We start from the raw sequence: 19,351 nt of genomic DNA, 5'->3' as shown, positions 1-19,351 counted from the left end.
GGACATGAACGCTTTGGCAGCTTCACCCTCCATGTTATCCGTGTTGCCTTCCGATTTAATCAAATTGGTTTATTTTTGAGTGTGGCGCTTAAGGTGTACGTAACAGGCTAAAAAGGTTCCCCTGGAGGAGGCTACTTCCTGGAACCAGATTCAAGCTGGACAGCTCTTAGAGCTGTGTTCTTAGAATTTTCTGACCAAATGAGATATTATGATGTGTTCTTTTGTTCTATTTTTACTATCTTGGCTGTTTGTCAAGTAACTATTATTTCTGATATGTGCCAAGACTGCTAAGATCATATGATTATACACTGCATAAAACCAGAATGAGGAGGTAACTGCTGAAAGTAGTAACATTTGTATTACCCTCCTACCTCTGGTGTTTCCTCTTTGCAAAAACCCATAGCTTTTACCTGGTTGTACTGTTTTAATATGAAAGATAGGGTTGAAATAACAAGACGCATTGATAGCGGGGTCAAGTCTGCAGCAGATCTGCTCAATGACCTTGGCGCTAGACCTTGAAATGCCCTTTTTTTTGTTTTGTTTTTTTTGAGGGACCTCACTGTGTGAGTGACTCATTTACAGCATTGTTCCTAATTCTTGACTAATCTCCCCCAAGGGGGCAAGAAAGTCATCAACACTTAAGTGGTTCCTCTCCTCATCTGTCACGAAACCGTTAAGCGCTAAATGGATCATTTCGGGCGCTGAGGAAAAGAGAAAAAAGGCACCGCCGCGCAAATTGCTGTTTTCTGTAATTTTCTGTCTGGTGCGTAAACGACTTCACCTCCTGTATGTTCAAAGAACACAGCAGTGAAAATCAATGGTACATCGGCCAAATCGGCATTTTACGAGTATGTTTTTTTTTTTTTTCTGTCCTGTCTTCACTCAGTCTGTTTTTGTCCTTGGAGTGCAAGCAGAGATCTCCTCAAAGAGCATTCTTTATTTCTCTTATCATTCATTTATGCATGTATTCCCCTTTTCATTCATTCATTTTTGATACCACTTATCATCCTGCACTTCACCCATCATATAGAGACATACCACCATTCAATTTCTCATTCTTTAATTTTAGGTTCTCCAAATAACCTCCAATTAAGAGCCCAGAAAAAACAGGTGGAAACCCATGCAGACAAGGGAGGGACCTGGAGCATCCACACAAGAAGACCCACCGTCGGAATCCGACCTTCGTACTGTGAGCCAGAAGCGCTGACGACTGCATCACCATGACTGTCACAAGAAAATTAACAGAAATAAAACATTAAAAGAAATAATTAAATGGAAATAAATAATAGTATATAATAGATACATGGAAAATGAATGTATTCATGCATACACGAATTAGAAATAATTAAAGATTTATCGACCTATTTTTTACCCAGCTGTCTTCATAATGAATGAGAAGGTCTGATTTTCAAGATACAAAATCTTCAGGACTCTTTCACACGAATGTAATGATTCAAGAAGCTTTTTTGTTTGCATGTTTTTGTCTGCAGTTTTGTGATCTTGGGAGTATAAAGTTCCTTAATAAGGCAAGAAAAGTTGTTCACATTTAAGATTTTCTTTTTCCTAGTTTGCATTTTGAGAAAAAGAACTCGTGATGGCTTTTTGCAGTCCTTCAAAGTCCTGATTTCTATCGGCACCAAACAAGGGCGTCGCTACAATCTTTTCAGGTTGGCTGCGGATGCAAAAACTGCCGCCTTTTGTCTCAAAAAAAAAAAAAAAAGGCCTAAATAGTCAGAGCCACTTTGAGGCAGAGGGCCTTTGCTATCTTGCTAATTCATCCCATTAAGTAAATGTGCTGAGTTTGCTGCTCAAACCCCAATTGTCCACGATTTACAAGAAGATACTCGAATTTCTTCTTTTTTCTCAAATCTTCTTTTCCCCCCCATATCAGTCTCGAAGCATCATGCAGATTATCTTGATATCACTGCCCAGTAATTTAGAAAGGAGGGATACAGTCAGTCAGAAAGAACGAGAGTTTAGTTTATAGCAAAAGACGAACGGATGTTTCCTCGTGCGGTAAAAGTCATGCATTTAAGAGACATGGTGAACTTCTCAGGAGCATCTCCGCGGGTCACGTTTCTCAGAATGTTCTACAACAACCAGAGTGCGCGGCCTTCGCCCGCCTCTCACGCAAGCACACCCAGCCGAAGCACTCAGCGTTACAACCATCTCCTCGTACTCCCTGTCCTTCAGCTACACAGCCGTGGTCGCCATGACAACAGAGAGGCTAATCTCCAGTGGACACGGGGAGGAGGAGAGGAGGGAGAGAGAGAGAGAGAGAGAGAGATAAAGACAGAGGGAGGGAAAGAGGGAGAGAGAGCAACTGTTTGAAAATAAATGAGAAGCGAGCAGGACTGTGAGTGTGTGATAAAGACATGCATATTTAGAAACATCTTGAACATGGTTGTGTGTGTGTGTGTGTGTGCATGTGTGTGTGAGTGTGTGTGTTTGCAGGCCAAAGTCACATCTCCTTTCTATGCTTCTAATTTCACCATCTCTTTTTTTTCCTCCCTCCCATATGCTGACTTTCATGCATTGAAAACACGGACACATTGCCTGCCCCATATTCCAGTGTCCTCCTCTCTTTCGAGGCACCTGAACGTCTCACTCCCCCTCCTGCTTTACATCCCGTCATCCTCGGAAATGCGCTGCTGCTGCTGTCTTTCTCTGACACACCCCTCCCATCTTCCCAGCAATTCCTAAAAACCTCCCATCCTCTCTATCCTAAATCCATCCATCTTTCCCTGAACGCCTCACAGCTTCTTGACTACATTGGTTTCCAGCGCCCCCCCACACACACACACACACATACATACATACACATACACATACACATACACATACACATACACATACACATACACACCACCATCACCCCAGTTTTGTAACAGTTGCAAATCCACCACCACCCCACCCACCGTGCACGGATCACACGCACATGCTCTCACACATAAACACATGTCACGGCCGATTAGGCTGCAGGGCGGGGGTGGAGTCAGGTGATTGGGAATATTGATGATGATGATGATGAGTTGTGAAGAGTGAAACGTCACAAAAGGTTCATTTCATTTTCTTTCTTTTAGAAGCCAATACATGCGCCGTGATTGCACGGCTTCCCGGTGCACTGGGCCGGACGGTGCTGACTCTCTCCCCGGCAGAGGGCGGAGTTCGGTGGGGGAGGAGAAGGAGAGCGTGGCGCGGGGGAACCGCAGAGGGGCCGGAGCTGCGACAAGGAGCGGACGCGGGGCCGGCGGGGAGGCGAAAGAGGGCGGCGTCGGGGGTTCTCCGGTCGACCGAACGGCGGAAAGTTGATCTCATTTCCACGGGCGGCGTGTGAGGAAGCCGTCCGGTGCTTGAGTCCACACACACACAGTTCTGGAGAACGGACGCATTACGTCATAGCCTCACGTCGCCCGTGGATGATCGCGCGCGCAGAACGGGACGATGCGGGGCTCGCGGACTAGGACGGATTCCGCTTCCGCTTCCGCCGCCGCCGCCGCTGCTCACGCGCGCCCGGTGGCGGCGCGTTGCCAAGACCGGCACGCGGAGCCGCGGTCGCGCGGCCGCAGGCTCTGATGGCTCCTCGCACCGCGGACGGGAAGGAGACACAGCAGCAGCGGCGGCGGCGGCGGCGGTGGCGTTGGCGCTCGCAGGCGGCGGCGAAGGCGTTGGGCGGCAGGTGTGCGGGAAGTGACGTGAAGTTCGCTCCCCGCCAGGAATCGCAACGGTGCGGTTGTCGTGCTTTTCGCAGGAGGGCGGCCGCGGGAAGGGGAACATGGCCGCGCAGTCGGACGGCAAAGCCGGCTGCGGCGGCGGCGGCGGCGGCGGCTTCGCGCAGCTGTACGACGTGGACGCCGACGAGCCGCTGGACTCCGCCGCCATCCACATCTGCCAGTGCTGCCGCTCCTCCGCCTGCTACTGGGGCTGCCGCTCCGCCTGCCTGGGTTCCCTGCTCGGCGGGGGCCAGCCCGTCGGCGGGGCGGGCGTCCGGGAGACGCACTGCCCGCCCCGGGAGCGGCTGTGGCTGGACTGCCTCTGGATCATCCTCGCCCTCCTCGTCTTCTTCTGGGACGTGGGTACGGACCTGTGCCTGGCGGTGGACTACTACCGGAGGCAGGACTACCTCTGGTTCGGCCTCACGCTCTTCTTCGTGCTGGTACCCTCGGTGCTGGTCCAGATTCTGAGTTTCCGCTGGTTCGTGCAGGACTACACCGGCGGGGGGCTCGGGGAGGTGGAGGGGCTGACCAAGCGGGGCGCGGTGGCCCTAGGGTGCCTCTATCCCGGCAAGGACCGCCTGCACCTGGCCACCATCTGGCTGTGGCAGGCCACCATACACATACTCCAGCTGGGACAAGTGTGGAGGTAGGGGAAGGCAGAGGACACACACAAATGAACTCAACTTAATGTGCGCACACACACACACACACATATACACACACACACACACAAATCCTGCTAATGGTTAGAAAAGAGTGTCTAACCAGTGAAGCTGCAAGAAGGGAACGCTTGCTTCACACTGACAGGCAGGGGAAGACAGAGGAAGGCTCCTTGTGACCTCTCTCATCCGGGAAGGATTGACAGATATGAAGACAGACAGCTGAGCAGCAAAAGCACTCATGGCACAGTTTCTTCTTTTTTTTTAGGGGGTGGGGGGGGTCATAGTAAGAAATGTGATTTTGCAGAAAACGTGTCTGATGATGTCCATTAAGACTTTGTATGGTTGAATTACGGGCCAACCGTACTGTTGCCCGGGGGTCTCAACAAACCCTCCCCTCAAACTGTGGCACAACAGCATCACGACAAAAAGAGATTACTCAAATCTTATTTGAGCTGAAATGTTTGTGAAGGGGACTGCACCAAGCATTTACATGCACTGCCGTTTGCCTAGAAAAGAACTATTAATATCATGTGAATCATCGTAAAAGAAATGTTTGAGGGGGTTATTTTGGCCTTTTTATAGTTATAACTGGCTTCTTTTTTGTTTTGCTGGGTATGTCATAAGAAAATGACTGACTTGGTGAAGGGCAGCGGTGAAAACGATTTCAGCACCATGGACAGCATCGTTCGCTTTTCCCCAGTGATTGAAAGCGGCGTGCTTGTGTGTGTGTGTGCATGTGTGTGCGTGTTCGTTGGGTATGTGTGTTCGTTGGGTGTTTGAGTATATGTGCTCCCAAGCATTAGAATGTGTGACCAGTGGAAAAACGGTGTCATGGCTCTGCCCGTGAGTATCAGCATGCATGAAGAGTACAAAGAGGGAAGGCATCTGCGCTCCTGGCAATGCACCTCTTTTTGCTTACTGTCTACAACACACACACACACACACACACACACACACACACACACACACACACACACACACACACACACACACACACACACACACACACACACACACACACACACACACACACACACACACACACACACACACACACACACAATGTTGGATGAGGCTAGGTGCTAATTGATGTGCTAAAAGCATTGGCAGGAGAAACACACACACACACACACACACACACACACACACACACACACACACACACACACACACACACACACACACATATATTTCTTTTACATTTGTGTGCGTGTGTTGGAGGTTGGTTGCCCTTAGGTGGTGGTCAAGGGAGAGCAGGTCTTAAGCCCCCTGGCCCTCTATACAAGGACGTTTCACTCACTCCAGCCCCCCCCCCCCCTTCTCTGAGAAGACTACATAATGGTGTCCACTTGCCTCTAGGTGGACAGCAGGGAAAGTGGAGTAATGAATGTGTGTGTGTGTGTGTGTTTACATCCTGTTGTGCTAGGGATGTGCTACTCTGCTCCTTTGCTTTGGTCTATCTATGGTTGTAGGGTTAAATCTACCACACACACCTTATACTGTGCAGTCACACTGATCGTCTTCTGCCTCCATCCATGTCTCCTGCATTCACCCCTCAACCTGTCAAATGGACTTTCCCTTCTGAAGGAAGGAGAGAAGGAGGAGCGGGAGAGGTCGCTTGAAATGGAGGAAATGGTCACAGCTGATTGAGACAGATCACATCGAGATGGAGATGCTGTGGAGGAGAGTGTGTGCGTGGGGGGGGGGGTGCACAACGGGAATCAAGTAGGGGGAGGGGAGAGTAAAGGGAAGAGTGAGACCGATGGGGGTAGGGTAGATGAATACAAGCTATACTATGCTTGGTACATATGTTTTGCATTTATCAAGACAGCGAGTGGTTGTCAGGGTCACTTGCTACTCTTTGCGCGACACACCCTCAGCCTCCGCCTCCATGTGGGAACTTGCCTTTCATTGCTGATATTTTCTCGTTTTTGTTTTGGTTTTTTTACACATGCAACTGTTCCTTACCCTTGATAGCTCTGAAGTCAAGGACAAATACTCATCTATTTTTTCATCTTTAAAGCTGCAAAACAAGTGAATTCATCGTTAATGGTTTTAATGGATAACATAAGGTGTGTGTGTGTGGAGGCGTACTCCTATGGATGGTGCATTATTTATGTTATGTGCTTGTATGTTTCAAAGCAGATGGCTATAAGCGCAATACATAGAGCGCTGTGCACAGACACACAGCCATGCACTGGCGATGCACATTCAATGCAAGTAGAACAATGTCATTTGTGCTGATGTGAGTCAACACACACAAACAGTCATCTACACACATACCCAAACTCAATCCTGGTGAGCACCCTGGGGCTTTTTTAATTGAAATCCCTACCTTCGTCCGACCCTTCGTGCTGTTGTCTGTTCCAATTAAACTAAGGTGTCTGTCTATTTCACAGGCCATGTCAGTTAAAGATCAGCCCGGAATAAGGAATTTATTTAAATTTAGCCAGATTGAACTATGTTTATACAACATTATTCAGACAGCATTTACTATGGACTCAAATCCATTGGTAAAATCCATTGTGGCCTACGAGTTTCCCTTTTTGCCTTTTCAGAAGCCGCTGCTCGCAGAGCATTCATTCATTCTGATTGTAAGGTTCAAAAACGATTCACAAACATCTACGACCTGCGAGGAAAGAAAATCTCACAAGTTTACAGAATTATTGTTTGCTTCTCTCTCTCCAGTTTTTATTTTGCAATTTTTGCGCTGCCAGTTCGTTTTCAGATTTCATGAGTTGCACAAATTGCTCGTGATCTGAAAACGTGTTATAAACAGAGCGATATTCACATTACCTTCTTTTTTATCCATCCAGATAATCTAAAGCTATTAAAGTGTAACTTTAACCCCTGGATCTGAGCTTTAACTTCATCCACTGCATGATTATGAAAAGCACTAATAAAAATCGGTGAGATCTAATTGGGACACGGAGGGGCTGGGGATCCAGGCGCAGATTTGCAGGAATCACTCACCTGATCCGTCAAGACTTCAGTGCAGAGCAGTGAACAATAAGGGTTTTACTATTTCCCTGTGAGAGTGATGAAATGGATTGGCGAATGATGCCGCCTCGGATCCCGTTTGACAGAAACAGCAGAAGCAGGTACTTCCAGGCTGTATGCTCTCACAGGATGAGCTGCTCCCTCCTCTTCACGTGTGAACAACTAGTCTGTCAATGGGTAAAAATGCAACTTCCAAAAAATGGTATTGCAGGTTTTAGGATGTAGTTGGATGGGCTGATAACATTATAAAAAGCATGATCTTGGACAGCACGACGCTCATGTGAAAACAGCGTGAGCTCAGTCATGATGTATCTTGATACGAATCGTGTGGGAAATGGTGTGGCTCCCTGTGCATGATGATAACTGCACTGCCTACCTCTGACACAAGGAGAAGCTGCTCTCTGCAAAGCCAATAAGAGGAAATTACTATTCTTTTTAATGTAAGTCATGATGCATAGCTCCTCAAAGCAGCTGACTCTACATCATTGATTGAAAATTAAGATTTTCGCATATTTGTCAGGAAATGTCAATATTCAGACCAAGATAAACTTCTTTCATCCCAATACAGTCAGCTCAATAAATTTATTTCAGTGTGTACCACCTCTTCCAGGTTGGCACCACACACTCCATGCACTGTTGATTGAATATTAGTGCTATAAATTCTGTCACCAACTTCTGGTGGAAGTTCATCATATCAGGTCATAAAATCAACAGCTGGTACTTGGTGAAAAAGACCTTTTGGCAACCTCAGTGGCAACAAATAGTCACCTTGCTTCAAATTAATGATTCTGGAAACAAATGTCACACGCAGACCAGATAGAATGGTAAAATGGCACCGGTATGGGTCACAGCGTACGTTGACTTATTGGTGTTCATATCTCTGACCCCCGCAGGTACATCAGAACACTGTACCTGGGCATCATGTCACGTCGCCAGAAGGAGCACCAACGCCGCTGGTACTGGGCCATGATGTTTGAGTACGCAGACGTCAACATGCTGAGGCTGCTGGAGACCTTCCTGGAGTCCGCCCCTCAGCTGGTTCTGCAGCTCTGCATCATGATCCAGGAGAACCGAGCTGAGACACTTCAGTGTAAGCGCAGCACAAGCGACATCAAATCCCTGCCACCATTTGAGAACACAACGCCGTGTATTTCGTGTAGCGCGGAATAGAACAGCTGCACAAACAGTAATTAGCAATTTGCCTTGATGGTTTCAAGTAATTTTTGGATGCAAATGATACAGTACAATGGTGTTTGTTCCAAAAACCTAATCTGCAGTCATCAGGAAGATGCGCTAGCCATCAGCCTCCTCGTTCTTATTCATCTCGGAAATGTGTCATCTAAGTGACCACCCACCTGTGTTATTCATCCCGTTCCCTCAAGACATTTAAAGACTTCTGCTTTACTGAAAATATGTGACCACTTCATGGGGTGGGACCAAACAGCAGCTGGGTGATTAAAAAAATAACAAAATTTAAATCTTGTAACTAACTAACAATTCTCACATTAGAACAGAACACCTTCACCTCCCTCTCTTATGTATCCCAATCTCATTTTGATTTCCTTTCTTTCTTCCAATCACCCCTTTCCCTTCCCCTCTGAAGGCATCTCGTCCCTTGCCTCCCTCCTGTCTCTTGCCTGGGTTCTGGCCTCCTACCACAAACTGCTGCGGGACTCGCGGGACGACCAGCGCAGCATGAGCTACCGCGGGGCTCTGCTGCACCTCTTCTGGCGCCTCTTCACCATCTCATCTCGAGTGCTCTCACTCGCCCTCTTTGCCTCCCTCTTCCACATCTATTTTGGCATCTTTGTGGTGGTCCACTGGTGCGCCATGGCTTTCTGGGTGGTGCACGGCGGCACGGACTTCTGCATGTCAAAGTGGGAGGAGGTGCTTTTCAATATGGTGGTGGGAATTGTCTACATCTTCTGCTGGTTCAACGTGAAAGAGGGCCGGACGCGGCACAGAATGGTGGCTTACTACATTGTAGTGTTGGCTGAGAACACCATCCTCACTGGACTTTGGTGAGTTGATCCACATCTTTTGACTGCCATATTCTTTCTTGATACATTTTGAAAAATTTACCGAGGGATAAAAAAGGGTCTTTTTTGTCATGCTGACAGAATGAAAAAGAATATGGGGGGACAAAATGATTAAAAAACAGAAAGGCATCAAATATAAAAGAAGACAGTCAAGTGTGTGAAAATCAGATACAATATAAAGGACAACTAGAAAAGGGATCTATCAAGATGTATAGATTAACAAAAAGGAATATTTGTTTAGCATATCAGCCAAAATCCAGTCTGGACTCATTGTGTATTCCTTCCATCCCTCTTCTGCCGCTTACCCTGCACTCAGGGTCGTGGGGAATGCTGGAGCCTATCCCAACTGTCATCAGGCGAGACGGGGTTGAACACCCTGGACTGGTCGCAAGTCAGTCGCAGGGCCACATCCATAGACAATCAACCATTCAGTCACTCATTCGGGGCAATTATTAGTCCTGCTTTACTAAATTTCTTTTAATAAGCGGCCTCCTACTGGTGTGTCATGTGAAATCTGAAGGAGTTTCTCATCCCTTTTGTGCGCACAAATGTCCCTCAATATAAATCGACACAGCATGCAGGGTGACAACTGGTGGACATAAATAATAAGACTGAATGAAGAAATGTTAGTTGTGCCAACAAAGCCTGAAATATCTAATTTTTCTGTGCCAGAGCTCACTTGGTCTCCAAGATTTATTTCAAATACAACAGCAAGCTACTCCATCAAACATGTTCTTACATCGTCATTTATGACTCACTTATCTGCTATCAAATCAATCATAACAAATACCCCTTGCTGGAATCACATCGTGAAAAACAACTAAGGGGATGATTTAGCCTTAAATGAATGTGAAATAAGTTGAATGATTCAAATCTGTGATAGGGACAGCGATGCTTGGCTGAGAGATGTAACTAAATGTATGTTAAATGTAAAGACAAGTTCAGGGTCATCGTTTTACTGCACTTTTAACAAAAGATTTTAAGAGCAACAGCTAAACAAATTTGGGTGATACACAGATGTTCTTTATTATGAAACTTGACTGTAAAGCCAGATTAAATGTAAATATTGGAAATAGATGCTTGATAAAAAAAAGCAAAATGGGGTTCTGATATTTGGTATTGCCCCAATAGAAAAATAAAATTAAATGTAATTAAATAAAACCCTGTATGTATGCTTTTGTCCCTGTTCCTTCACGCCGCAGGTACGCCTACAGGGACCCAGTGCTGACTGACTCCTACGCTGTCCCAGCATTGTGTGGCGTCTATTTAACATTTGCCGGGGGTGTTTTGGTCATGCTGCTATACTATGGCTTCCTCCACCCTGCCACTGCCCACCTTCAGCCAAGTCCTGCCTCATCTTGCTGTGCCCAGCTCCTTTGGGGTCTCCCACTGCCCCCATCGGCGCCGCCCACTGCCCCTCCCACCCCAGCCCACATGACTAAGTCACTGACAGAAGAGGATGTGGCCGAGACGTGTCTTCCCGTCTTCCAGGTGAGGTCAGCACCCCTCACCAGTAAGCCAGAGGGCCCGCTTATAAAGATTGATATGCCCAGGAAGCGTTACCCAGCATGGGATGCTCACTATGTGGACAGGAGACTGCGAAGGACTATAAACATCCTACAGTACATTACTCCAGCTGCTGTGGGCATCCGATACCGCGATGGACCTTTGCTGTATGAACTTCTGCAGTATGAGTCCTCACTCTGACATACACAAACATACACGCACACACACACATGCACCATCAGAAGACATATTTGCTTACATTGATACTGAAATCACATTTGAACACACTTGCCGTAAGCACACAGACACAAAAGCAATCTTTCACACATGGATGTCCCTAAGCACTGTCACAGAAATACATTCCTTGCAGGTGCTTTTGACCTGCGGGTCCCATGACCATGAGTCAACAAGCTGCTTCAGTGCGTGCCCATGCATTCCTCTCCTTGTCCCTTTGTCAACTATTCCAATTCCTCTTAGTGCCCTTCATCATTAATTTGATTTTCACATGTCCATGTGCCGATGAGAAAAGAAAATATAGAAATAGAAGCGCAGTTTCACAAATTTAATGTAAGACCACTGCATGCTGTTCACATTGAGTTGTGCAAAGTTACACGGGTCTATGTAAAATTATAAGAAAAAAAAACGAGACAGGAAGAACGAGAACAGAAACTGTCTCTTTTACTGAAAGGAATTTCTTTACTTGTCGTTAGTTGAGTGAAAAGTTAGTTTTCCATGTAAAGAAGGGATGTTGTTTAAGTACCGTTCCATTTGCTGTTGAGTCAAATAATGAACTTGGATATGTTTGTTTTAGGGCTTGTATGTCAAGGAGAGCGGGGAGACAGGCAGGTCGTGATGGGAAAGATGGAGATAGTAAAACATGCTGGCATCTAAAGTGCGCCAGAACAAATTTAGCCTTTTCTGTCAGATTTTTGTGCTGCACTCCCTTAAAGAGTGGCTTGACAATTTTTGAGTGTCCTTGTTCCATGAAATAAGATTAGCACACGTTTGCTTAGCATAATAACTGTGAGCAAGAGGGAACAGCTAGCTCGTTTGTTGTTCCAGTGTTTAGAAAAACACACTTAACTGCAAGGTACTCAGTAATTCAATCTGTGCGTAATAGTATTATACAATTGATCAGTTTTTTTTTATTTTTTTTTATGAAAACATGATATGACCATCTTTATCTCTTTTGAGATATTTCCAGAGAGTGTAGTTTCCTTCAAAACAAATGTGGCATTAGATCGCAAAAATGAAATAGGAGCATCTGTCTTCATTTTCAACTATCAAAGTTTAAGGCAGAAAACAAATTAAAAGTAGCCTTTTCCTCAAAATGTCATACTTTAATTATGCAAACAGTTCTTAATAGGCCCTGTTAAAAGACCTCAATTCTAGGTGAGAAAATTAATAATAACAGCTGAAAGCAAGACTTAGCTAAAATACCATACACACGCGCGCGCGCACACACGCAAACACACACACGCACAAACACACACAAATGTGAAGCGATAAACACATCTGTGTACTAGAAAAAGAAACAATCAAACCTTACAATACTAGCTAAACTGAGCTAGTTTGAATGATGTGTATGAAACACGCTGAAACATTGAACAGGCGTTGTATGCTAAGGTGTTAGCATGTAGCTTGACCTACCAATGTAACTTGGCCATAGCAGCTATGCTAGTTTAGCTGTTTGGGTTTCAAAGTAACCTCCCGGCCAATTTGTTACTAAACATGTTGTGCTAATACCTTTGCATTTAAAATGAGACACAAATTCACGATTAGAGGGTTGAGGGTTAAAAGGTCTCGACGTACTCTGCGAGAAATAATCTTTCTACAGATGGCAAGAACGATAGCGCAATTATTTCCGGCCGTGACACAAAGACCGCCTCCTCGTATGCCCCGCCTACTGAATCATACGTCATGGGCACCAAACACTGGCGGGATCCGACGAGCAACAACGTCTACAATTGCCATCTCGTCTGTGGAAAGCGGTCGGGCTACCTCGTCATTTCTGTGTCTATACACGCCCTTAAGATGTGTAACTTACGTTTTCAGACTTCTTCACCTCCTCGGCCAGCTGTCCCTCTAACCGTTTCCCCCTTCTAAACTAATTGGCGGAAAAGTGGGAACGACAGCACTTCCGCGTTTTTTTCATTGACCACGCCCACTTTGAATCTCTGACCAATCACACAATAGTTCTTGGACTACCCCAGGAGAAGCAGGAGTTTGGTGCATTCAAGTGATTACAATTGTCTTAAGCCATTGACTACTTTAAACAAATATTTTTGAATTTTAAAACCAAACTGTCGTGAGTTTATCATTTTTGAGATAATAGAAAAATCAAGAGAATATCAAGTGTTGAAAGTATTATAGCTGTTATGCAATGTTTTAGGTTCATCCTGCCATAATGTAGGTATTAACGATCATCTGCATCATTTCCTGTGATTAATATTTGAATGCAAAGGCTTTTCTTGCGCCGCTGCAACAAAAATGAGATATTGTTCAAAGAGTTTCCTGTAGGGAGACAAATGCAACATGTACTGTATTTTCCTGTAGAATATCTAATCAACATGGTCCCATTGCTAACAAGGTGCTGCCACTGAAGCTGCTATGAAACCAGTTTAGATTCATCACAGTTCCCCTGGTGACTCGTCTTATTCTGTAACGTGTCCAGCATCAACACCTCCAAAAGCCACCCACAGCCGAGCTCTGATACATCATGGCTCATTATTTATTTATTTCCTTGTTTGTTTAAATCTGTAAGCCAAGCTGTTACACTGGCAGGACACAACAAACAAGCCGAGATATCGGTCGCTGGGCTGTTGACTGACGCCAACGTTGAAACTCGCAGGCCACCAGGGGGGTGGGGGGGTGGGGGATGCCTCGACATGTTGTTACAGCCAATAGAAACTCAACTGGATGGTGCTAAAAGTGTTTTCCCGGCGCTAAATAGGAAAAAAAGAGTGGTCATGATGAACACAAAAACATGCCCTCTTAATTTGTTTTTAGAGGTCCACAGAAATTCAAATCAGTCGTGGTTTTATGTGGCAACTGGACCTGGTTTCTGTCATTGAAGGCTTTCCACTTCTCATCCTGTGGTTTCTGGTACATGACTGCTGGGATTTTGGCTTGGTGCTGGAAGGGTTTGCTATATTAATGAGCGAGTTGTTGTGCAACGACAACAAGCAGTTGTTAGACCAATGGTCAACCCCACCAATTGTAAACTCTATCTCCCTCCATCTCTCCCAGGTGAGAAAGAAACATCTTCAAGGAGAGAAACCAAGTCCAGTAGCAACCATGAGATTTGACGATTGCCCTTCAATTAGTCTGAAAATTGCAAATCATTTAAGAGCACAATAAGTATGAAAAAGGTATGCAAAACATGTTTTGGGGATTTTGGTAAGATTAATTAGCGATATGGTTGACAGTGAGCTTGGCTTCTGTAATAAGTATTTCTTTATGAGTCTGAATTCTGATTGATTAACCCATCAAAATAAATAAATTAAAAAATGACAATGAATTTGAGAACTTGTCCACTAAAACATGCCACCTCCTGTCTTTTGGTGCTTTGTAAACCATTACTTTTATCACCATTATTTTACACCATTCCTGTTTTGATGAGGCAATGTAAAAAAAAAAAGTTAAAAAATATCAACATTATTTGCTGTAACAAAAAGGAGGCATGTATGTTGAGTGTGGAGTATGTGTGTGAGTTAAGATTTAGCATTAAATCAGTATCTCTCAAAGGGCAGACTGCAGCACAACCTATGTCAAACTGAATTTCAGACAACTTGGGAAGTCCCAATAAAGCGGTGCTCATGAGTAAGCAAGCAAATATCAGGAAGCTTTTATATTTGTTTGTAAATGTTAGTCTAAGCTAACCTTAACATTCATGTCCATTCACTGTCCACTAATTTGAATTGTCAATCCATTAATCATCATAACAGTAACATATGATACATTATAACATAATCATTATAACATTCCCAAATAACTAATGGGCATTTCAGGTTTCCTTAGGTCGATGAAATGTTCTGGCAAATTTCTAAGTAACAGACAATGAGAGCAAATACTGATGGAAGGGGAGTGTAAAATTGTCCCAATGCAGTATTTGGAATATAATGGTAAAGACAAGCATTCAGCCTTTCCCCGCCGCTGAATAGTTTAGTTATCCATGTTCAACCCAAGTTTGAATTATTCCTTCACAATCCCCAAACAACGTGTCTTCGCCGTGACAATAACGCCCATAACTTCTTGAGAATCTTGTACTTTTTTAATGATAATGTTATTTTAAAAGAAGAAAAAACAGGGTGCTGCGGATCGCAGTTTGGGGAGAGAGTGGGGGGGGGGGCTTCTCAAACTCATCTGGTATTTTTTTTCTTCCCGACCGCAGACTAGAAACCGTGAAGTCGAGGGTGAACGGGATGCACAAAATTATATATATATATATAAGTATAGATAGATAGATAGATAGATAGATGCATAAATATATACATATATATATATAAAATATATATAAAATTAAAAAAAGGAATTTGGTATATGTTCATTTGCTTGCTAGTGTTGTAATTGAAGAAAATTCACATACAAAAGATTTCTGCATAGAATGTTAATGGAGGACTGCCGGTCATTTTCAGCATTTGTTATTATTTAGAACCAAGTATCAAAATGATAATGATAACCAAACTGAGAATCTGAGAATGGAGCTGACCTTACTCTCTGCAGTTCATTACATACAAAAAGGTTAATTTGCTGCAAACAGATGGATTTAACTGTAAATGTGCAGGAGAAGCAGTAGTGTCGGCATTGATATGGTGCAACAGAGTCAATTGGCTGCTAATTCCACGTCATATGGTGCAAATAAGACACACACATGCACATACACACACAAACTTATGGTGCAATAAGGGCAGATTGTCTTTTTGAATTCTAAGGTGCAACTTGAGTACTGCCTTCAGTTATCAGCCAAGGCTGTGCCGCAGGCTCTGTCCAAACGGACAACTGCTCTTCCTGTCCTGCAAAAGCTATGCAAGTCTCCGATGTGGGGAGATGTGCTTAGTTCACACTGACAACACACGCACATACACGGGAAACAATTAGCACACACATGAAAAAAAGTACATAACAACATGGGATGTATCCCTACCTCAGCACCTAAATCACACAAATCACGTACCCCTTTATTAATTTGGGAAAAGTATTCATATGGTGCTATGGAGTGAAGCGTGATGGTTTTTGTACAGTCATGGTGATAATTGTGATCGAAATTTAGCCAAATATGTTTTAATTTTCTGTTGGTTTTGCACTCAGCTGGATTGAATTGTGTAATGCCAAGTGTGCACACAAAAGCAACGCCCTCCGCCTCCATGAAGCCAGGCAACACATCTCAAAAGCTACAATGCCTTATCCACTCGGAGTTGGAATTTATTCTGAAAGATTGCAGAGATATTAAGAAATATAAGAGTGCGGTGCTAATTTCTGGTACACTCCGATCTGGACGCGTGCCGTACATTAGGCCTCGGCAATCGAAGCAACCCCATCTGTGTTGACGTGACCCACCAAACCGTTGCGTGCCACCTAGTCAACGCAGTCAGGATTTTTCGTTTTCGCTTACGTGCTCGTGAATTTCTTGCATGAATGTTTTTCAACAAAAAGACAAAGAGAAGTAAGCTTTAGAAAAGTCACGGCAGAGATTTGCGAACTTTCCACTAGCCGTTCACAGCACTGACCTCCACCAGACCGGGTCTGACGCAACCAAAAAAACAGTTATTTTGAATTCAGGAAAAATCTGTTTTTTGGCGGCATACAGGCTTGATCGTAGCCTCAGGTGATCTTATTTATCATCTCACCATCAGGTTATTTTTAAACTCACTCAGAAGTTAAAAAAAAATTCTTGACACATAAAGTCTACAGTCAAGCCTGCATCGCCGCTAATGAGCTTTCCTCCGACGCCAGGGCAACCAGAGCCTTAGCCAGATCTGCTCTGAATGGAAATCAGAATCAAGAGTTTCGTTGATCGTTGTATGGCTACAGATTCCACAGCTATACAAAGCAACGGACGGATCACCTTTACGAAACAGAACCACATCACTGCTCTCACATTTTATTTATTTGCCTTTTATTTTCGGGTTTCGTTTTGAATGTGTCTGGGTATAAAAAAAGACTAAACAATACAAAAAAAAAAAAAAAGTCCGACCACAGTGTTGCAAGCAATTCAATGTACCCTCACCTGGAGGATAAATGAAATCAAATCAATCCGGAGACTAAGGAATGTGTATCTGATTGTGAAAATGTCAAAAACAGAAAGTTTTCTTTTTCAAGAGGAAACTCAGACATGCTCTACTATGAGGGTGTGGGTGTGAAAAGCATATAAGGCTTGCAGTCAGGCTGTGTGCGTGGATCATATATATATATACGTATATGTATGTATATATGTGTATGTGTGTGTGTGTGTGTGTAGATATATAGATATATAGATATATGAAGAGGGAGTGAAAGAAAATGCATGTGTGTCAGTAATGCTTCATATGCTTTTTTTTTTTCCAAGTCAAAGTTTTATTGTTTGGTTGAAGAGCCCTTAAACGTATCCGGGGCCAGACATTGAACTGAGTCTGATCCCAGACCAGCTTCTGCCCAACCTGAGTCCAACAACCGCTGAAATGTTTTTTCTCCATAAAGAATGTTAAGGGGAAAAATTTCAGGGGGTTTGACTTAGGCGGGTATTGATAAGCACACAAGGCAGGGTCAAACCTTAATGTGGATGTATCTATAAGATGTTCCAATGGGCTTTTATTTTGATGAAGTTGTGCTTTTCTACTGTTCTCCAGCCCGGGGGGATGGGATTGGGGCCAAAAAAAAAAAGGAGCTGTAGAGATTTCGATGTGCAAAAGTAACTTTCATTTTCTAGTGGTTGGCATTTTGATTGTAAATACCTTTTTCCTGGTAACTAAGTTTGATCTATGTTCAACCGGTTTGCTTAGATGGTTCTTTAAAATGTAGTAAACATTCTTTATAAATATTCAGAATGTAAGATGAAAGGAGAAAAATAAGGCTGCGCCGTAAACTGGTGTTTTTGTCATGCCGTCATGTTGACCTGAGTGTAAAGCACACATTTGTAGAAGTGGAGAGAACATGAAGGTATTCGAGACTACGCCAGACAGCCAAAAACTAGGATGGGGCTCCATCGTTTGCCTCGGGATTAACGTGAGATTGGTAAAATTACGCACAAACAGACTAATGACAGTTGAAAATATACCATTTAAATGTTGGTACGACTGTTGACAGAAGTCTTGCCATCTTGTAACAGCTACTTCCTAATATCCAGTGCTGTTGAAATAAGTCATTGTCTATTTTAGACTCTTTGGAAGTGTCCATTTCATATGAGTGAAGCGCATAATATTAAACTATTATTGGAGAGCGGTGCATAGTTTTCCATGTGTTGGTAAGTAAGAGTCGCAAGTAACAAAGATTTAGAAATTTGAATCCTATTCCATTCAACTTTACTTCTGGTTTTAATTTAATTTCACACCAGTCATCTAATTTTTACTCAATTACATGCAGCTTTTATTAATTGACACTGCGACATAAGCCATAATTTAATGAGAGGTGTTAACTTTAAAATAATGACGACGGGTATTTAACCTAATGGTTAAGATGAAGCATCAGCGAGGAGGGAAGTAGTGGAGTTAAAGCACAGGTCATCTTCTGGGAAAGATTTAAAAGAAAAGCAATTAACAAGTCCTATAAAATATGACGGGACCACCTTTTGGCAACAGTCAGAAGATATAAAGCTAACATTTATTTAGAAAGGGGCTGTCTGGCGAACATCTCATGACTTTGCGACAGAAGTGACGGCCGCTGTCATCAACTGTGTTAGAACTGCTCCCGCTCTGCTCATGAAACATTTTTCAGGAAAGTTCTGATCTTTTTGGGGGAGGGGGAGGAAGGAAGGAGCCCCCTTCCACCTCTACCCCCAGGTATACACCAAATGTCTGACCAACCGCAAACCTGAGAGAAACAAGGAGACGTATTCTATATCTCTGGTTTGTCTGTGTATTCTGTGTCTAATAGTTTCACATGCATTCTGCGGGAAGAGTTGAATAATATTTTCAATGGCCCTAGGAGGCCAGTGTTAGGAAATGTGTTATTTTTGTTACAATACCTCCTGAAAATAAAAAGTCTATTTATCTGTGACTGGACAAAGATTTACAATTATGAATACATAGGAATTATAACAGATTTTAAACTATGTAAAACAGATATAAATGGAAAAACATGTACAGTTCATTTGGTTTTGAACATGATAAAGAAATGTATGTGCCAGTCTTGAGTTTGATTTTATATATTTATCATTTTATTACATTGTAATGTGACTGCGATGGAGGAAAAAAAAAATATATAAAGGAATATCAATTAATTTTTCCAAAAG

At 43.6% G+C, this 19,351-nt stretch overlaps 1 protein-coding gene across 1 annotated transcript; it reads left to right on the top strand.

The window, feature by feature from the left end:
* The first annotated feature begins 3,210 nt into the window (after window positions 1-3,210).
* On the top strand, window positions 3,211-19,336 carry LOC147233336 (XK-related protein 6-like). The gene is made up of 4 exons (XM_086148023.1): window positions 3,211-4,362; window positions 8,272-8,468; window positions 8,982-9,399; window positions 10,620-19,336. The coding sequence occupies exons 1-4, from the start codon at window positions 3,776-3,778 to the stop codon at window positions 11,122-11,124; spliced, it is 1,707 nt and encodes a 568-aa protein (XP_086004149.1). The 5' UTR covers window positions 3,211-3,775; the 3' UTR covers window positions 11,125-19,336.
* The last annotated feature ends 15 nt before the right edge of the window (window positions 19,337-19,351 follow it).

Source organism: Fistularia commersonii, chromosome 6, assembly GCF_037954325.1.
Source record: "Fistularia commersonii isolate RoL2024-O1a breed Wild chromosome 6, RoL_Fcom_v1.0, whole genome shotgun sequence".
Lineage (NCBI taxonomy): Eukaryota > Metazoa > Chordata > Actinopteri > Syngnathiformes > Fistulariidae > Fistularia > Fistularia commersonii.
The sequence above is the reverse complement of the archived record's forward strand: the minus strand, read 5'-3'. Positions and strand labels throughout refer to the sequence as shown.

Bases quoted from the DNA above. Each gene is read 5' to 3' on its own strand.
- LOC147233336 (XM_086148023.1), top strand. From the start codon at position 3,776: ATGGCCGCGCAGTCGGACGGCAAAGCCGGCTGCGGCGGCGGCGGCGGC. The intron at 8,469-8,981 runs GTAAGCGCAGCA...TCCCCTCTGAAG, and splicing joins CCGAGCTGAGACACTTCAGT to GCATCTCGTCCCTTGCCTCC. The intron at 9,400-10,619 runs GTGAGTTGATCC...TTCACGCCGCAG, and splicing joins ACCATCCTCACTGGACTTTG to GTACGCCTACAGGGACCCAG.